An 18087-nucleotide genomic window follows, 5' to 3' on the forward strand; every position below is an offset into this window, starting at 1 on the left:
CAGTTTTTAAGTACGCTAAACCTTCAAGGGGTGTGTCACTCATTTCAAGTGATCTTTTATTATTGTTTGTTTCTATATCTTCATGCTGGACTTTGTAGTAATTGCAATCTTTGATCACTAATCTGCACAGCACAAGCTGGAACTGCATATGTTGAGGAAGGCGGGGTAAGTTGTGACACTTTTTGCATGTTAGAATTGATATAATTAATGATCTTGTAGAAATAAGTACCTTGACTTAAAATTCTACATATATAATAAAATAATATTTTTTCACCTGTAAATATATAACTTTCTACCCCAACACTGAAAGTCACTGTCACCTTTGAAAAAAGAGATGTGAAATGGCTCAACTTGCCCCATTTATTTTGTGAGGTAAGTTGAGCCACCTTCTGGGGTAAGTTGAGCCACAAAAACTATGTACAAAATGTATGGGGAAGAGCCAGCAAGTCATTTTTTATTTAGTCTTTTCACTTGTTAATTCTCTATAAATACCAACATCCTCTAAAAGGAAAAGAACAGTCATGCAAAGTTGCTCCTTTCTGCCTGCATATCGATGGCTTTCTAAGGTTTTATATATATATATATATACATTACCATAAGAATTACCATGGCTCAACTTGCCCCATGTTGGCTGGCTCAACTTACCCCAGTCCTTACTTAATGCAATGATTTCGCATCCACACATTTCTTGTTCATCCATCATTTAAAAAAACTATGACTAGAATGAAGATCCATACCTGGACTAACAATGTTGTTCTTATGTCTTTATTATGTTTAAAGGCGTATGCATGTAAAGAGCACTTATCTATTTCACGCCCGATTTTTACTTTTTTTTGGCTGAAATTTGTATTTTTCCCTCTAAAAAAGTACTTTGTGTTTCAAAGTTGAAAACAACGTGGTGGTGTTAGGGGTTATGCAATGGGTAATCAATACATGACACCACCACGATGTCCGACTCATTCATTATCGGCATCGGGGTGGTGGCTCAAATTGCCCCTATGTTCAACTTACCCCGCCTTCCCCTACTGTAGATATAGTCACGAATAATGTTAGACCAAAGAGTAACTCCTTGGTATATCACGGTAAATAAGATGCAAATTACCCGACTAAAATGCCGGCTAAAATGGCATTACCTGAGAGAGTGTGAGGGGTGGATACCGATAGAGAGAATAATGTTGATGAATCATAGCTCCCGTATAATACCACTACAGGTCCATGGTTAAACAGTGGATTAGTGATGAATTTACTTTGCCCCGGAATGTATTGTTTACTTTCATTTTCAGCAGTCGTGTGAAATTAGCCACAAAGCGTTGCAATGTTGAACTGTTTATTTGTTTAACGATGTAACAAAAACAAACAACAACAACGTTCAAACTTGAATTGGAAGAGTAAATCATCCGGACTTTCAAAAACTCACAAGAACAAGGAGTTGTCGCTCCACGACGTACGGATGATTCAAGAACAGAGAAAATATGAAGTCAAATTAATGCCCTCCATGACAAAGAACAACCAAGAAGTCTTTGTCGAAAATTTATGAATTCAAACAGCAGTTTCATCGTGGACTCTGCATGGACAAATGACATGCATGTATTTTAAATTATTCTTCAGCTTCGAAACTGCTGATCCCGTTCAAATAGACCACCCAGCTGTTCTTTGTCATCTGACAGATATTTTCAATAGATTTACTGCGTTCTTGAACCCTCCGTGCGTCGCGGAGCAAAACTCACTCCCAACGATCAACGCACAAGGACCAGAGGACTTGAGCAGCAGGGTACACTTTGGTTTGACAGACCTAGTAATCCTCTCAAACATACAAGGAAAGGATAAACGATCCAGTTCATGGAGATCCGATCCAGAATACGGTTCAATACTTCCTGCTTTCTCCGCCAAACGATCTTATATAACAAGATGAACAAGCGGTTACGGTTTAGAGAGAGAGAGAGAAAATACTATTTAATTCAACGATCTGCTGATCGTATTCTGTCAGAAACCTCGCTATTGCACACAAGAGCAGACAAAACATTTGAAATCTTGTCAGTGTTCATTTTGAGCTGATTCTGAATAGCGGGCGGAGAAAAAGAACTCGCATAAAAGCAGACGGTCTCTGCTCTTCTGCATGGTCCATTCATAAAATACCTGTAATTCAATCGCGATGGGCTGCAAACATTGACTTGGAGCAATGGCCATTTCTTGACTTTGAAGAAGTGCAATCTTACCAAAGCTAACATGGTGGCATGGGTGTGACGCGAGGACTTTCTATATTTCATCCTGTATTTTTAAAGAACCCAGCATATAAAACTACAAAGTTGTTCTTCAATCACCACTTATTAGTCATCATAATCAAAATAAGATCATGATTTTGAAACTGCAGTTGGAGTAGAGATTTGACAGCTCAATGAGTAAGTAACATCTATATAAAATTGCATCGATAATAATTATGTAGTTTAAATGCTCCCTGACTCATAATTTGTACAACTAAATTACCAAGTAACCATCATTTACTTGTACACAACATTTTGTTCCCAGGTTTCTTTTTTTGAATATCTTGTCAGTTTCGCTAACATTGAATTCATGGTCTTGAGCTACTCGTATTGCATCTTTTCTTTTGTTGTGCATGCGCACGGGTGAATAATAGAGATATATTCAAAACAAATTTAACTTGGTCAATTACCATAATTGTTTTCTTTTATTATAAACATTTTGCATTCTAAGCATCGTGTTTAAATTGCAAATTAGTTTTTAAAAAAATGATTTCCGATCGTCAGTTTCAGTTATCAGTAATGACTATAAAACTCCAGTTAAAATATCTAATAATATTTAGCAGTAAAATAGAGGTAAATTGGGTGGGGGAATAATTAATCATTTGTTCTAGCGGGCCGGTAAGCAAGCATTTCCTTCTTTAGCATTGCATGCATGCCATTATATTTATGAATGCATTTCGATCATTACTTGCAAGATCTAAATTTCTATGCTCTGCCTAACAACTACTCAACCTGAACTTGCCAAAAACTTCGTCTAGCTCTGCTCGTTTAACGTTCCCTAGTGCATGCAGGGTGTATATCACAGTTCAGGACTCTACAATGGTGTTGACATTTGTACTTTGCGCGGAGCATTCAGTGTTTTAATTCTTATTTTTCAATGCAGGGATGAGCCTTGTGAAGGGTTCTAACTATGAGACCCTAATCGTTTTATTAAACAGTTTTCACTTTTCACTCTCTCTCCTCTTTTCAATCTGGATGCTAATCCTATACTTCGTTGAAAATCCTTCTTGTTTTTCTTGATACACCCCCTGTCACATGGACGTGCTTTTGATTTGAAAAAAAAATTAAACTTGAAGAATTTTGAATTTTAGTGTGTATGATCTTCTAAAGAAAATAAGAAGTCTTTCACGTTGCTTCCAGCCATTTTGCCTCTTTTTTGTCATTTATTTGTCTTAAAACCACGCAAAACAGCTTTCGCCCCTCCTTAAACACACATGCTAAAGCGAACACATTAACCAATCAATTACTCCTGAACCTAATAGTTTCAATCAATTTTATTTTTACCTACATGTATATACTTTTATTTATATCCTTATTGGCTTATTGGTTGAATGCTGGTGATACTATCCCCTAAACTGAAAGAATAAATAAATAAATGTAAATAAACATAATAATAATGATAATCAATGAATGAAAACAGGATAATATTTAAAAGTCCCTTTGGCATGTTTTTTTTTAAATCATTGCATTGTATTTTTTCAACTCCATGATTTTCAATGGATTTCCTTTAATACTTCCTCGATATGACTTATTCAACCGTCAAATTTATTACAAACTTAATCATAAATGTGAATACTATCGTTTTTTAAGCTCTCTTGCTTCACTCGTTCACAAAACCCCAAACTCTGCACTTCATCAAAAACAACTAAGTACCCTCATTTTTTGCCTCCTCACGCAAATGGATTTATTATTAAACTTTGTAAAGCAGCATGTTTTCACAGTCGTTGATGAAATCATTCAAGTAAAATAAAATGAATAGAAATTCCTCAAAAATTCCTCAAACATATCAAAATATGTTTAAATCTGATTTGCAAGGATCTGGGGTTTTTGTTATGTAACTTTGACTACAACCATGCATTTAGGAGCACTGATGCAGTTTCAATCCCTCCTTCAATCTTACTCAAGTAAAGAAGTATTCTTTTACATTTGACTTTATAACCTCTCATTCTCTCATATCTCGATTTTTTTTTCAACAGGGGTTGCTGGTTTTGGAGAAAAATTTGACAAGCGAAATAAAAAAGGGTTTCTCTAAAAAAGAGGGTTGTTTGGTTAAATGTCTTTTTTTTTAGCATATCCACTTGATTTCCAGTGGGTGCTACCTATGGTTAATAACATACGCATTATTACCCCAGGTAAATCTTAGAGGGGTGCTTCTGACCATCAGCACCCCCTCTCCCCCAAAATGTTATGACGTTAATGTATTTTAGGTTTATTTGAAATGTCGGTCTCGTAAAAAAAAAACAGTAGCATTTCACTCAATCGAAATGGCGGATCGGGTAGGCCTATCACATTCCATCGTCTCCGATTGAAAAAAAAAACACTTATCCTTTTCTGTAGCCAAATATATATGATTGTCACAACTCATATGGTCTCTGAAGCGTCTCTGAAGCGCTTCTGATAGCTGTATTTGTTCATACTTGAGTCAACGTGACATAATGGTGAGGCAGGTCCGAAGTTCGCCCCATTTGTCAACAAAAACACGGACCTTTTGCATACCTAATACCAGACTTCATCCATTCATGTTAACAATTTCGAATGTTCAGCTTAGTTCAAACAAGAATTATTTAATTCCTTCTATTCAAATATGGGGTAAAGGAGAGTTGCCAAGAGATTTCTCAATATTCAGACTGCACTCTCGATATTCAATTGAATTCAATTTAAGTAAACATTATTTTCTTCCATTTAATAAATTTCTACATTTTTTATACATGAATTCATACAAGTATCAATTTGTCGTGAAGAATAAAAATATGTACATGTTATGTTTACAGAAGATTGTGTAAGTCCCTAAAAGCAAACTCTTCGGTCGGGATACGCCTAAAAGGTGTTCCCACACCGGGAACCGAACCAAGGCTACGACGCGGCAGTGAGAGCGCCGGATCCTAACCACTAGACCATATGTGATTGCATTCCCAATATTTGGGAGGCTCTTTCAATATCCAGCTAGCATTCAAAATAAATCCTAAATGTTCTCACTAAATTGTAAATATTTTGACTGATAAATAGCAGCATCTGAAACACTTTATTCGGGTGCAATTAAGGTAGAATTGTATTACGACTTGATATCAATCAATACCAAATACATTGTCTAATTTATAACAATAATTAGACATGCCTACCTGTTGAAGAGAAATTCCAGTAGTTGCAGTAAACACTGATTTCATGAGAAAGTCTGTAAAACAAGGCTTAATTGTCAGTATATCATCGAGGATCTAGATCCTGGTACAGTTACCATTAACTGAACTTTGTGAAATCTTGAAATCTACGCTGAAAAATGTTCACACCCGAAGATTCCCAACACAGATAAGCGCACGTGGGACAATGTATAATTATTGCTTAGAGCGTCGGGCCCGACGCTCTACCCGAATCCTGTGCTTATTTGCTAATTTCTCAGCATTCACACATTTCTTCCAGAATTCTTTGGCACATATTTTTTATTTATACAGACACTTTGGTGGTCATTTCATTGGATTCTGTACGAACTCATTTTGATATCGTTACCAAAACTAGCATTTACCTTTAAGCTAGATTTACAAAAGCCTGGATGAATTTTTCTTCGGGTTGGTTCTGCTTTTTTCTCGCGATTCGAATATCAAAATAAATATGAAGGGGTCTAGATAAAGAAAATAAAAAAGGGTGGACATTAGGCGGCAATTAAACTCTTTGCTATTATTTTGGCAACGGGAACCATGGAAAAAGAGTTGCCATTCAAATTTCTGTATGCATCATCCCCTACCACTGTCATTGCAAAATCATGTATTAGTCCCTGTCCCAGAATTAGATGGACCGCGCCTAATACGATCTTCCATTCGTGCGTAGCTAATGAAATCGATCGATTTTCCATCGTTAATGTAATAAAAAGTTCAAATTGACATGGATCTTTATTCCACTTGTCAATAGCTAAAGCCACAATAAGACCTAGCATTAAAGGCATTAAAGGACTAATCCACCCCAACAAAAAGTTGATTTGAATAAAAAAGAAAAATCCAACAAAGCAAAACACTGAAAAATTAATCGAAATCGGTTGTGAAATAAGAAAGTTATGTCAAAGTTTCGCATAATTTCACATAACAGTTATATGCACATCCTGGGGAGCGTTTCATGAAATGACTTGTCAGACGTTTTATCCGACAAGTCCCCATTTTATCAGACAGCTACCATAGTAACAGTGCTTCTCAGCCAATCAAAATACAGAAAAGTTGTCAGATCTAACAACTTGTCGGACAAAAATGTTGATGAAACGTCTGTCTCCCAGGTCGGTATGCAATCGAGGAGACTGATGACGTCATCCACTCTTGTATGTTATTATATCAAAATTCTAATTTTCTACTCATTGTCAAGTGAAACAATTAATTCATCCATGAACATGTAGATTTAACAATGTTTAATACTTTATGGTTTAGTCAATAGTGAGTGATGAACATCATCGACTGTCTCATTTGCATTCCACTGAACTGTGCATTTCACTGTTTTGTAAAAAATAAGCGAAAATTTAAACTGTCATAACTTTCTTATTTTACATCCGATTTTGATGAAATGAAATATTTTCGGCGATATGTTAGTTTGATTTTTCTCTATTTGATCAAGTCAATATTTCACTAGAATAGACTTGACCTTTAAGTACTATTTAAAACGTTTGGCATTGACTTTATATTCATCAACGCGGGATTTAATACTTTTATAATTCCGATTTCAATGGCATTGTCAGCATACGTTTAATTATTTTGTTAGAAGTGGAATTTTAGGGTTTCAAATGCCTATGCTTTCAATGCAATCTTAATCAGAATGACTGTAATCAGATGTTACACCTACAATGTATTCGTCATCACTTTAAAATCACTTTAGGAAGCAAAAATGTATGTACTAAACATGAATGATAATTCATCTCTACGTCTAATTGGTAAATATATCATACCAAGGGTTTGATTGAAATTTAGATATTCATGTACTAAAATTATTATAACGATATTTACTACTGGCGATCTACAATAATTTGTCCTGTGTTAGAAATCGCTCAAAATCTGCTCTCAAAACATGAATATTATTTGAATATTGATGTATTTTATCGTTTGAAGGCTCTAGTCATTTACTGTACGAAAATGAATGATGTTCTTACGAGATAGATGCTATTTATTAAACATAACAAACAAAATGTTTTATATTACATAACCTAAAGCAGTTGAATACAGAGTTCGTTGAGCCATGTGTTTTTACGTGAATGAAAACCCTGATCCCCGAAGGTCCAGAAAGAGCATGGCGTCGAACAATATAAAAGTATTCATTCTATAACTTATAAGGCTACCCGATGAAAGCGTTGTATTTTGTCAATTGTGATATCATGTCCATCCCTTCTCTTACCAGGTTCTTCAATAGTTTCACACGAGGCAACATAGAACTAATACATGCACTAGCGTACCTACGGTGGTGGGCAGCGGGCAGACTGCCCCCCCCCTGACGAGTCACCACCCATGCAAAGGACCTATCCCTGCCCCCTGACGAGTTACAACTGATTCCTGAGGAGCCAGTGCCTCACTCCTTTTTAGTTGAATACTTTTTTTTTTTTGCTTGTCAATTTATTATGGTGCGAAATGTCATTTATAACCTGATGAGGACCTTTTTTTATATTTTTTTTTTTTTTTTTTTTTCTTGTCAATATATTTTTTTGTACGAAATCCCTTTTTGTGGATGAATACCTTTTTTGCTTGTCTAATTTTTTGGCGGACGATTTTGCCCCCCCCCCCCGTGTGGAAAATCCAGGTACGCTACTGTATACATGTAGTTGATCCGGTAAATGAGGAGTGGGATGAAATACTGCAATATAAAGACAAGTCTCACATCATTACAGTATTAAAGCCTTTTTATTATAACATGTTCCCTTTAAAAGACAGCGGCCGGTTACGTCTCTTATGATCCAATGGGAAAACACCTTTATTTTGTTTTGAATTTGTGAGATCGATAAAGCTCTTCGGGGGCTCATAGAGTGTCCATTATGATAGACTGGCCAAGGGGGGTCTTAGCTTTAAAACCTCACATAGTGGTCATCACAATATGTTGTATATTGATTATGTTGGCTTTATCATCGCAGACGTACTACAAGTTGTTTGACAAAGGTCTGAATAAACGGTATATTGACTGTATATTGACCAGTATCAATCGATTTTTATTTTACAATAGAATAGAGGCCATGCTTGGCCTGGGGATGCGTCCCTTCTCTTCTGAAAGGGAGCATGACAGGTGTGACCATTTTTATGAACATCTTCCAGAAGAGACAGGCATTAGAATAGCCCGAATATTTATTTCTTGTTGAGTTTTTACGGCATTTCCTTGGAATAAAAAAGGATACATTCACAATGTAGGAAACAAATCATATCTTTGGTAAGAATATAAACATTATAGTTAGTTCTTGTTTTTTTATTATTTAAGCGGTGATTTATTTTCAAGAGTATGAAAGGTATCATATATTTTGGCATTGCAAGCTTACAATATTAAAGAATCTCAATGCAAGATGTTAGCACCTTGACTGGATTGTAGAAGACATTGTCTTTTTTTAACCTTCTAAACATGCTTATGACTGCATGTGATGTCATACACAAAATATAAACAAGTTCTGAATGATACTATTAAGTTTTTAATCTTATTTTAACGGAATCATTTCACATTATCGATTATAGGAGGAAAGGGGAAAGCAAGACAATGACGTCATATTTGACTTGTTGTATTGTTGAATAAATTTGACTCTACTTTTCATTAATAAATTGATTTATATTGTCACCATTGTAGAAACATTCCTCTGCGGAATTAGCGACCTTGCCACTTCCTCGATACCCGTAGCTTTTTTTTGGTAAGGGACAGTGAAACATTTTTTTCTTTATCAACTCATATTAATTTCAAATATCTTTTGACCATAATACATAGCATGACATCAATAATAATACAACAAATGTAGGATTTAGATACAGCATAATCGGAATAATGAACAATCTACAGCAACATTATATTTCTCAATCTACTATCAAATTATACAAATTTGATAGTTTTCTCATAAATACGATGTTTTTCCTCATTGCAGGGCTTATATCACCGTAATTAAATCATAATTTATCAAAGAGATCGAATCGTAATCATTCCTAAGCACAGTTCATTCCTTATCATGAAATAATCTCTTGGAATATTGAACAATCAATATAAAAACCTGAAACGTCTGCAGTCAATCCCGATATTGTTTTATTCGCATTTGTCGAACATCTTAAACTTTAAAATGACACAGAAAATATGTTAAATTTGGAAAGAAACGAAGACGATTAAACAACGAATGTCTACTCAGTGATTGTGATGTGAATATACTATAAATCATTTCCCTATTTCTAGCATGGTGTTACTAGCTTCTAACACCCACCGTAGGGGTCTTATTCAAGAACTGTTGATCTTAACATCATTTTGCATAATGTCATATTTTACTTAGAACAAGAGCTTACATAAACAAACAAAAAACAGATAATCTCAACATTTTTCCTACCATGAATAATATTCTCTGGCTGTAAGCTACATTATACGCACCTGTAATTGTATTTTTTATTCTTTTTTTGGGGGGGGGGGGCTTTTTAAACGCCTTGCGACAATAAAAAAAAACACAGAATACATATCCGATTAACTTAAGTAAAAAGAAAATGAAAAAAGAGACCTAATGAACATCTATATCTTTGACAGATGCGACAGAAGATCAAAGCAGTGATAATAATACCTTGGTCACATTTGCTCTACGGCGGCCGTACGGCGAGTCGAAACAGCCGTTTTATTCATTTTTATGCAAACCACCTACATGTAGCTCGTACATAAAATGTTAAAACGGCTGTTTTCAACTCGCCGTACGGCCGCCGTAGAGCAAATGTGACCAAGGTATAAGATTCACCCCCTGTCCCCGGTCCCCCTCACACATGCACACGCAAGCATGCATATCATACAACCCAACTACTTAGGATGAGTAAAAAAGGTGTGTTATTTTTTTTTGCCCCAATAACCATTCAAATGGAGATTGTATGAGACGATCATTACAGCATTGTCCTTGTGTGATCTTCCAGTCATTACTCTCCATTCGTGCACGGATTAGTGCAGGGACGTCAGAACATTTGGTATGTCTATGGAGGTTTCATGCGTTCCACATCATGCACAAACCGAATATTTAAAACCCTACACTCTAAACAATCATCATTACTTATGAATACTTTTCTGTAACAATAAATACTGCAAATTGTGAATCATTAGCACCTATATTAATAGGTTTTAATTTTCGCCTATATTATAGGACATGTAGGGAATTGACGTAGCATCAAAACCTTTGTATCTCAAAAAGTCATGTAAAGCCTGACCATTTGCATCAACACAGACATTGTACGACAAGATAGTGAAGCCAGACTACTCTTTTAGTGCTGCAGCTATTCTATTTTAATACAAGCCTAAGTTTTATTTCCGCATAAAAAGATCATATACCTGAGCGGAGAGGGGGATACTTATCATATGCATGACTACTTTGCCTCATTAACTTCTGAAGAATAGAACTAGATATCTTGGAAGAAATGTGCAAAATATTAAGCAATACGAATCATTTATTTGAGTGCCATTAAAAATTACTGAAGACATGTTGGTTATATTAAAAGTACATTTGCATGTCTCCATACCTTAGGGTTTCATTGTATACCTCCTCAAGATCTGTTGAAGTAATTCAATATATCAATGAATCCATTTATTATTGCTATCATTTTATTGCTGTTATTTTTATTGTCCCATGCATATTTTCCCTTACCATTGTAAACCCAGATCTTATTTTTTCGTTATATTCTCCGTTAAATGGTAAAATTGCAATTCTCTTTCGCCTAGAATGTGTGTTTGCAACAAGAATACTGTAGCATTTATTTACTTGGAGTAAAGAGCGACTTAAATGTTTAGTTCAGTGCCTGTCGTAGACTTACACATAACTCAACGTCCTAAAGGCATGGTCACACCGCCCGAGCGTTGTTGGAGCGGTAGTGGAGCGGAGAGAAAAAATCATCACCGCTCGCTACCGTTCACCATTTTCGATTTCGATTGTTTGTTGAGTTTTTTTCCCGATTTTTTCCCCCAATTTTGTGAGCGAAATTCGACACTCTCTCCCTACCGCTCCACGACCGCTCCAACAACGCTCGGGCGGTGTGACCAGGCCTTAAAGGTATGGTCACACCGCCCGAGCGTTAAAGGCATTGTCACACCGCCCGAGCGTTGTTGGAGCGGTCGTGGAGCGGAGAGAAAAAAAAATCATCACCACTCGCTACCGTTCACCATTTTCGATTTCGATTTTTTTTTTCGATTTATGTTTTCGATTTTTTCCCCAATTTTGCGAGCGAAATTCGGCCCTCTTTCCCTACCGCTCCACGACCGCTCCAACAACGCTCGGGCGGTGTGACCATGCCTTAACATCAATCTTAGTGAAAGTGGAGCGTTGTTACAAACAAGTGATGTGATCGAACTGCGGAAGTTTTGAAAGGCTAAACTCTCTGTGAACCGATAAATCTTCTTAAGAAATAAACCTACGTTGTGACTTAGCTTTAAGCTAAGTGAAAACAAATAACAGAGCAGATTAGATCATTACACTCGTCTTGTTCCACAAAAAGAACACTAGGTGCTTCACGATGCATGACGTAAAAATCCATACTCTTGAGCTCTAATTCCAAATTGAGAGTTAATGAGTGGGGTCATTGTTCGGCATGGCTCAATTAACAAGATTGTCCACGAATGAAATTTTCTATTTAAAATAGGTCTTTTGAAGTACCATGTGTCTTCTTATTTTCAATGATCGCGTTAATTTCAAGGTCCACTTCTTCCCAAATGCAGATTTGTTCTTTCCTTGACTTGCTTGATGTAGAAAAGTATGTAGAGCTTATGGTGTTTCCTAAGCAAATCCATATTTGTTTTTTTCCGAGTAGCTGAGGATTGAAATCTACTTTGCATTAAGCAATAAGGTGAATTTCAATAGGAAATGTGTTATCGAATGTCAAGTATAATTTATTCTCAGGTATGGAATCGAGGCCGGGAATTTTAACGCAAGTAGGTCCAAGGACAATGCCAAGGCCGGCAAAATGAGACCCCGAGACCAACTCCAGCACATTTTTGGCTTCCGCTATTCATATGCAAGTGTTAATCTTTCGGTTTAAAGGGGGGGGGGGGTTACCGTAGCACCAAGTTAGTTGATAAAAGCAGAAGGATGAGAGAAACATTAAATGAAGGTCCGGCGAATATTCATGAAAAATACTGGTTTAATTCATTCCTAGTTTTAATCTAATTTCTCTTCTTCTTCATGGCAAGTGGCAAGTACCTGGCAGAATGACCTCCTTGAAACTGACATTATAATTCTTTTGTTTTATTTTTGTTGCAGTAGTATCATTGATGACGTTATGATGAGATCATGGCATCGGGATATCGCAACCAGAATCTGGTCACTATTCTCGTTATCATCACATGCAGCGCCACCATTTCCGTTCTTCTTTCTCTAGAATTTTCAAACAGACATGGTAAACACAATACCTCTCCTTATTTTCACATAAACGTGCGATCTAGTTTTAAACTTTGAGACGATGTCTCGGTCCTCATGATTTCATACTTGAATTACCTTTATTCATAAATTAATTAATCTATCTGGCTAACTGCTTAAATCATTTGATAATTTGAATATAATAGCTGCGAATTTCGCGGCTCGTATTCTTTGTTTATATATTCGGATCAGAACCGAAATGATCTAAATTAATTGGTCTCTATGTTCTGATGAAATATTGATGTAGAGATAAGTTGACATTCTAAACTAAAGAGATCAGCTGCCAGAACTGCTAATTTAATTTCATCTTTAGGGTATGAAATTGCCCGTAGCAGCACTTAAAGAAGATGTAAACAACTCAATAAGTTATTGATATTTTTGTTGTAATTGATTTAAACACATTTCTCTCTTCGCAGTGTCTGTGACTTCGATGACAAAATGCGTATGCAGTGAGACAAAATGGAGATCAGAAGTTCTTGAAGAGGATCGGATTCGAAGAGAGGCTGAAGGCGGGCTAGTGACCGTACAACACGAAGAGCCACCACCATGGATGCATATAAAACGAGGGGTATGGTCCGGGTTTCGAATCTTACTCTAGTGATAAAACCAAGAAATAAATACTAGATAATGATAATGATCCTCATTTACCTCGAGTAGCCATCAATTAGCTGATTTTCAAGCGGTCCCTGTTTGACGTATGAATATGTTATAATTGTCCTTCTCCTTTCTCAGAAGTCGAGCGCCAGACAAACAGGCACAAGTATTTTAAGCATAATATCAAGAATTTAAAAAAAGAGATATGATTGATTTCCAGATATATATATTCTCAAACAGCAAAAGAGCCAATCTAGTCCCTAATCAGACTCCTTTTGGATTTTTTTATTTATTTATTCTCGAATATTTATACAGAGTGGCCTGATCCCGGGGGGGGGCACTCAGTATATAATGCATAGTGGGTATGTGCCGCGGAGGGGACCCCCATTTTTACACTCAAATTTCCGTTCCAAGGCATAGCATTTTTGTCTTATTGAGAAAAAAAACAAAGAAAGCCGCTCCAAGGCATACCATTTTCTTCTTATCGAGAAAAAAATAAGACAGAAATCCGCTCCAAAGCTTCGCATATTTTTCGTTACGCCGTTCCGGTCGCATTGATCTGCTGCGCTTTTGGTGAAAAGCGGCCGCCGAGCGCTGTCCGACCATCGTCTCTGTGCGAGCGCACCCGGCGGAGGCCGCGCTAGCTGCATCATGCACGCTTGCCCGTTCCATAGGGGTGCATACGCACGTACTCACTTGCTGGCGATCCGTTCCAAGGACCCCCGTTTTCACAAAATTGTAGTTCCGAAGCCCGTTCCGAGGACCCTCCTTTTTACAATAAGCCCGCTCCGGGGCCCCCGTTTTTTGTCTCGCCCGCGGCACACCCCTACCACTTTTTTGGTCGAGTGCCCCCCCCGGGGGCCTGATCAGCATGAAAATACATACAATGCACGAAAAACATAGTAACAGGACATTATGAGATATAGAAAAAGGGAATAAATACAAGGTAAAAATACGAAAATGTGTTACGAGTTACAGATGGCAAGATACATGATAAAAATATGCAAAATATTAACATTAAAAGCTGGTCTACCTCAGGGCTCTGTGATTATATATAAGCATTTAAAAACATGAAAGATCGTTAAGACACAAGGCAATGTATTACACAGTACTAATAAATTTAATTTTGGAATTAAAAAAAAAAAACAAGCAGAAGACAAATTGCATCATTTGATAATTTTATCACTTATATACATCAAGATAAAAAAGATAAAAACAAAATTGATAAAACACAACACGTTTTAATGTTATGTTTTAATGGAATGATTTTGGAGTGAGTATCACTCCAAGAGGAGTTAGGGATTATAATAGCTCTATTGCGTTTAGATGTATGTATAAATAAAAGGTGAAGGGGTTTCAAAAAATCTATTGTAGGCCTATATCGGAAGGGAAGCACTCATTTTTATTCAAATATATATTAATTTCATTCATTTTTATCCTTTTTTAAACAGGATTTGGAATATCCAACGTATTCTGAAAGTCTTGCCGCAATCCAACCTCGTCGAAAGCAACACTTGAACAACATGTGCCACAAATCCTTGCCAATAAACCACCCCCACCACATCCACAACGACACCCTAAAACATTTATACGTCAACGAAAAATACAAGTTTGTCTATTGTTCAGTTCCTAAAGCTGGTTGTACGAACTGGAAGCGAGTTATGATGGCCATCAATAACTCATCGCTTGTTGTCACCAGTATATCACGTGATGATGCTCACCATGGCAACATGAAAACTCTGATAGATTACCATGAAGATGAGCGGAAGCATATTCTCTCGCACTACCAAAAGTTCCTTTTCACTCGAGACCCGTTTGTTCGTCTCCTTTCTGCCTATAAAGATAAATTCATGGGGATTCGGAACCTTGATTGCGAGCGCCATAGCTATTACTTCAAGAACATCGCTGCGGATATCATGTCAAGGTTCCGTAAGAGCGTGTCACGTAAGACTCTACAAAACGGAGAAGGTGTCCGATGGACGGAATTTATTAGATATATTATCAATACCAAAGATCGGATGCAACTGAATGAGCACTGGCAGTCTACGAACTCACTCTGTGCGCCATGTTCCATCAGTTATGATTACATAGGAAAGTTGGAAACGGTACGTGAGGACAGTGCACGATTGCTACGCCGATTTGAAATTAGGGATAAGCGTATCTTCTATCCAAAATCGAATAACCCAACCCGTCGAGATTCTGCTGAATTCTATGATGCTTTCGGAGCTATCACAATAAATGAACTAAGAGAGCTTTGGGGTATATATGAAATAGATTTCCTTCTTTTCAACTATACGCAACCGCAGTTTTTAACGAGCAGTATAAAAGAAAAATAAAACAGTCAGTTGTATCTTAACCAGTTGCCTACTGAAAATTTGTCATCCATGTTTTGAAGAAAAAAAATGGAATTCCAGACAGCAGAAGTCAATGTTTGTTTAATGAATTACGAACTCTTGCAATCTGTATGTTCCTGCTGGTTATTGATTAAGATAAAAAGACCTGTTTATTAACCTGAACAGAATAATGGATGTTTCTCATAAAAATGAGAATGGATGCCATCGTCATTATCTAATTGGTCCACTTACTTACCATGCTTACTAGATAATTGTTGCTGTGCGTTCGATAAGCTCGATTGACTATCTTGTTTCAAGGTATTGAACTTACCTTTCTAATTGTTTGTAGTCTATCCAGTATTAGAATTTTGTATGAAGTTATTTTTTTATTACTCTCACAGTGCAATACGAAGGATTTGGTATATATCTTACTTAATTTTATTTTTCCTAACAACTAATACAAATGTTTTTATACTTAAGTCTCCGGAAGGGGTATTCAACAAGAAATTTGACAAAGATCATCATATTTTACTGATGTATGTAAGATATTTGATTAACCTCAACCTCTAATGCTACACCTTCTACTCTTTACTCGTCGCCTATGTTTTGGAGCTTAATGTACGAATGGGAATAATCAGGATATTTGGCCATTGAGCTCATTTTCTCAATCTGATGTTATGATGTAATGATCTTTACAGGGCTAATAATCCACACTGTTCAAATAATTAAGAGTGATTTTTTTCATTTGAATACGGATTGTTATTCGCAAGGCAACATTCAATTTTTGTGATTTTGAAGCAAACCAGTATGAAAAAAATTATAGATTTACTTCATCTATTCAGTATTTCAGCAACAGAGAACACTATACTAATACTCTTTCCGTTCTAAATCTTATCATTCGTTTGGCAAATCCGGAAAACAGATTGGCTTCTATTCTTTTCAATCTCGTGAGCAACCGTCTTGAGAACAAATCCCCCAGCTTTTAACATTACCTCACCTGAAATGTTAAAACACATCTGAAAAACCTACCTATCCGTACTCGCAATATGACGTAAACAACGCTTTGTATCCTCTGTAAAATGTAATATGTGATGCATGATATAAATCAAACAAGTACCATACATCTTTGTTCTTATAAAATATAATTTGTGGTATGTTTTAGAAATCGTTATCAAATATACTGTCTAATGTTGTTGCCTTCAATGATTTTTATATGACATACATAACTAAAAAGACTCATTTGTGGTGGTCGGTTTTACTAAATTGGAATTTAATTCTATCAAGACGTACCCATAGGTATATCAATTGTGTTTTATGAGAAGGCTATGTCGAGATTTATATGTGTTTATGAGAGTGCTGTACCAAATGGATATATTAGTTATTACAATCTCCGTGCAAGAAGCTCTGTTTTAATAACGATCTTGATACAACAAAGAAACATTTAGATACTATCGATTTTCCACTGATATCAAATTATTTTCAGTTAATACAATCACAATAATTAGTGTTATCAGTGTTATGAGTATCATGGTTTGCATTACTGGAATTATCATCTATAAATATCTTTAATTCTAAATTTGTTTTGTTTATTATTATTGATGATGTATCACCATTAATTTTATAATTTTTAAATATAATTACTATAGTATTGTTACATCATTATTATCAATAGAATTTTATCCAATGATATTATTCATTATATTTATTTTTATTTATTATGGCGTAGATTCAAGCAGCGTGTATTTTCTGGAAACAGTTTGGTGTATCTCCCACCCTTGTAAATGTTGTTATGACTATCACCATCACTGCTGTTGTAATATATACTGTACCTATCTTATGCAATTATTTCTTTAGGAGATCCAGCTTAATAAATACATTTATATGAAAGATATTTTAAAGTTGAGTTTCGTTTGAATTCATTTGTGACTTATGGACATTACGGGATTGTCTAATAATCCGGTGATCCGAGAGTGTAAATCTAGTTGAAAAAAATACAGATAATAAAGACCAAAATTATCATACCAAGACGACTGGCAGAAAAAATAACAATATTATATACAAGCTCACGCTCAATACTGTATCCTGTAACATTCAACTATACGAGGTGTCGCACAGAACCAAACTAATGTTCGAGTATCGTCACATAAAACATTTGACATATTTAAACTCTGGGGGAAAAATAGCCATTGATAAAAACATATTAAAAAACTCTGACAAAAAAAAATGCCAGAGTTTTTCTTCTATGCAACAGACAATCAGTTGCTTTAAAATTATGGCATATTTTATTCTTGCACTCTCATTTATTTTCATACAACTCTTATTATGGATCACATAACTA

General features: G+C 35.9%; 1 protein-coding gene across 4 annotated transcripts; it reads left to right on the forward strand.

The window, feature by feature from the left end:
* Positions 1-1766: 1766 nt before the first annotated feature.
* LOC121425351 (carbohydrate sulfotransferase 11-like) lies at positions 1767-15901 on the forward strand. Of its 4 annotated transcripts, none has more exons than XM_041621396.1 (4): positions 1767-2399; positions 12670-12802; positions 13239-13390; positions 14868-15901. In XM_041621396.1, the coding sequence occupies exons 2-4, from the start codon at positions 12697-12699 to the stop codon at positions 15750-15752; spliced, it is 1143 nt and encodes a 380-aa protein (XP_041477330.1). In that variant the 5' UTR covers positions 1767-2399; positions 12670-12696; the 3' UTR covers positions 15753-15901. The 4 variants fall into 4 exon arrangements, with proteins under 4 accessions (XP_041477330.1, XP_041477316.1, XP_041477338.1 ...); XM_041621382.1 differs by having other exon boundaries at positions 1768-2399; positions 12667-12802; XM_041621404.1 differs by lacking the exon at positions 1767-2399 and adding an exon at positions 8473-8636.
* The last annotated feature ends 2186 nt before the right edge of the window (positions 15902-18087 follow it).

This window comes from Lytechinus variegatus, chromosome 1 (genome assembly GCF_018143015.1).
Source record: "Lytechinus variegatus isolate NC3 chromosome 1, Lvar_3.0, whole genome shotgun sequence".
NCBI classification, from domain to species: domain Eukaryota; kingdom Metazoa; phylum Echinodermata; class Echinoidea; order Temnopleuroida; family Toxopneustidae; genus Lytechinus; species Lytechinus variegatus.

Bases quoted from the DNA above. Each gene is read 5' to 3' on its own strand.
- LOC121425351 (XM_041621396.1), top strand. From the start codon at position 12,697: ATGGCATCGGGATATCGCAACCAGAATCTGGTCACTATTCTCGTTATC. The intron at 12,803-13,238 runs GTAAACACAATA...CTCTCTTCGCAG, and splicing joins AGAATTTTCAAACAGACATG to TGTCTGTGACTTCGATGACA. The intron at 13,391-14,867 runs GTATGGTCCGGG...TTTTTTAAACAG, and splicing joins GGATGCATATAAAACGAGGG to GATTTGGAATATCCAACGTA.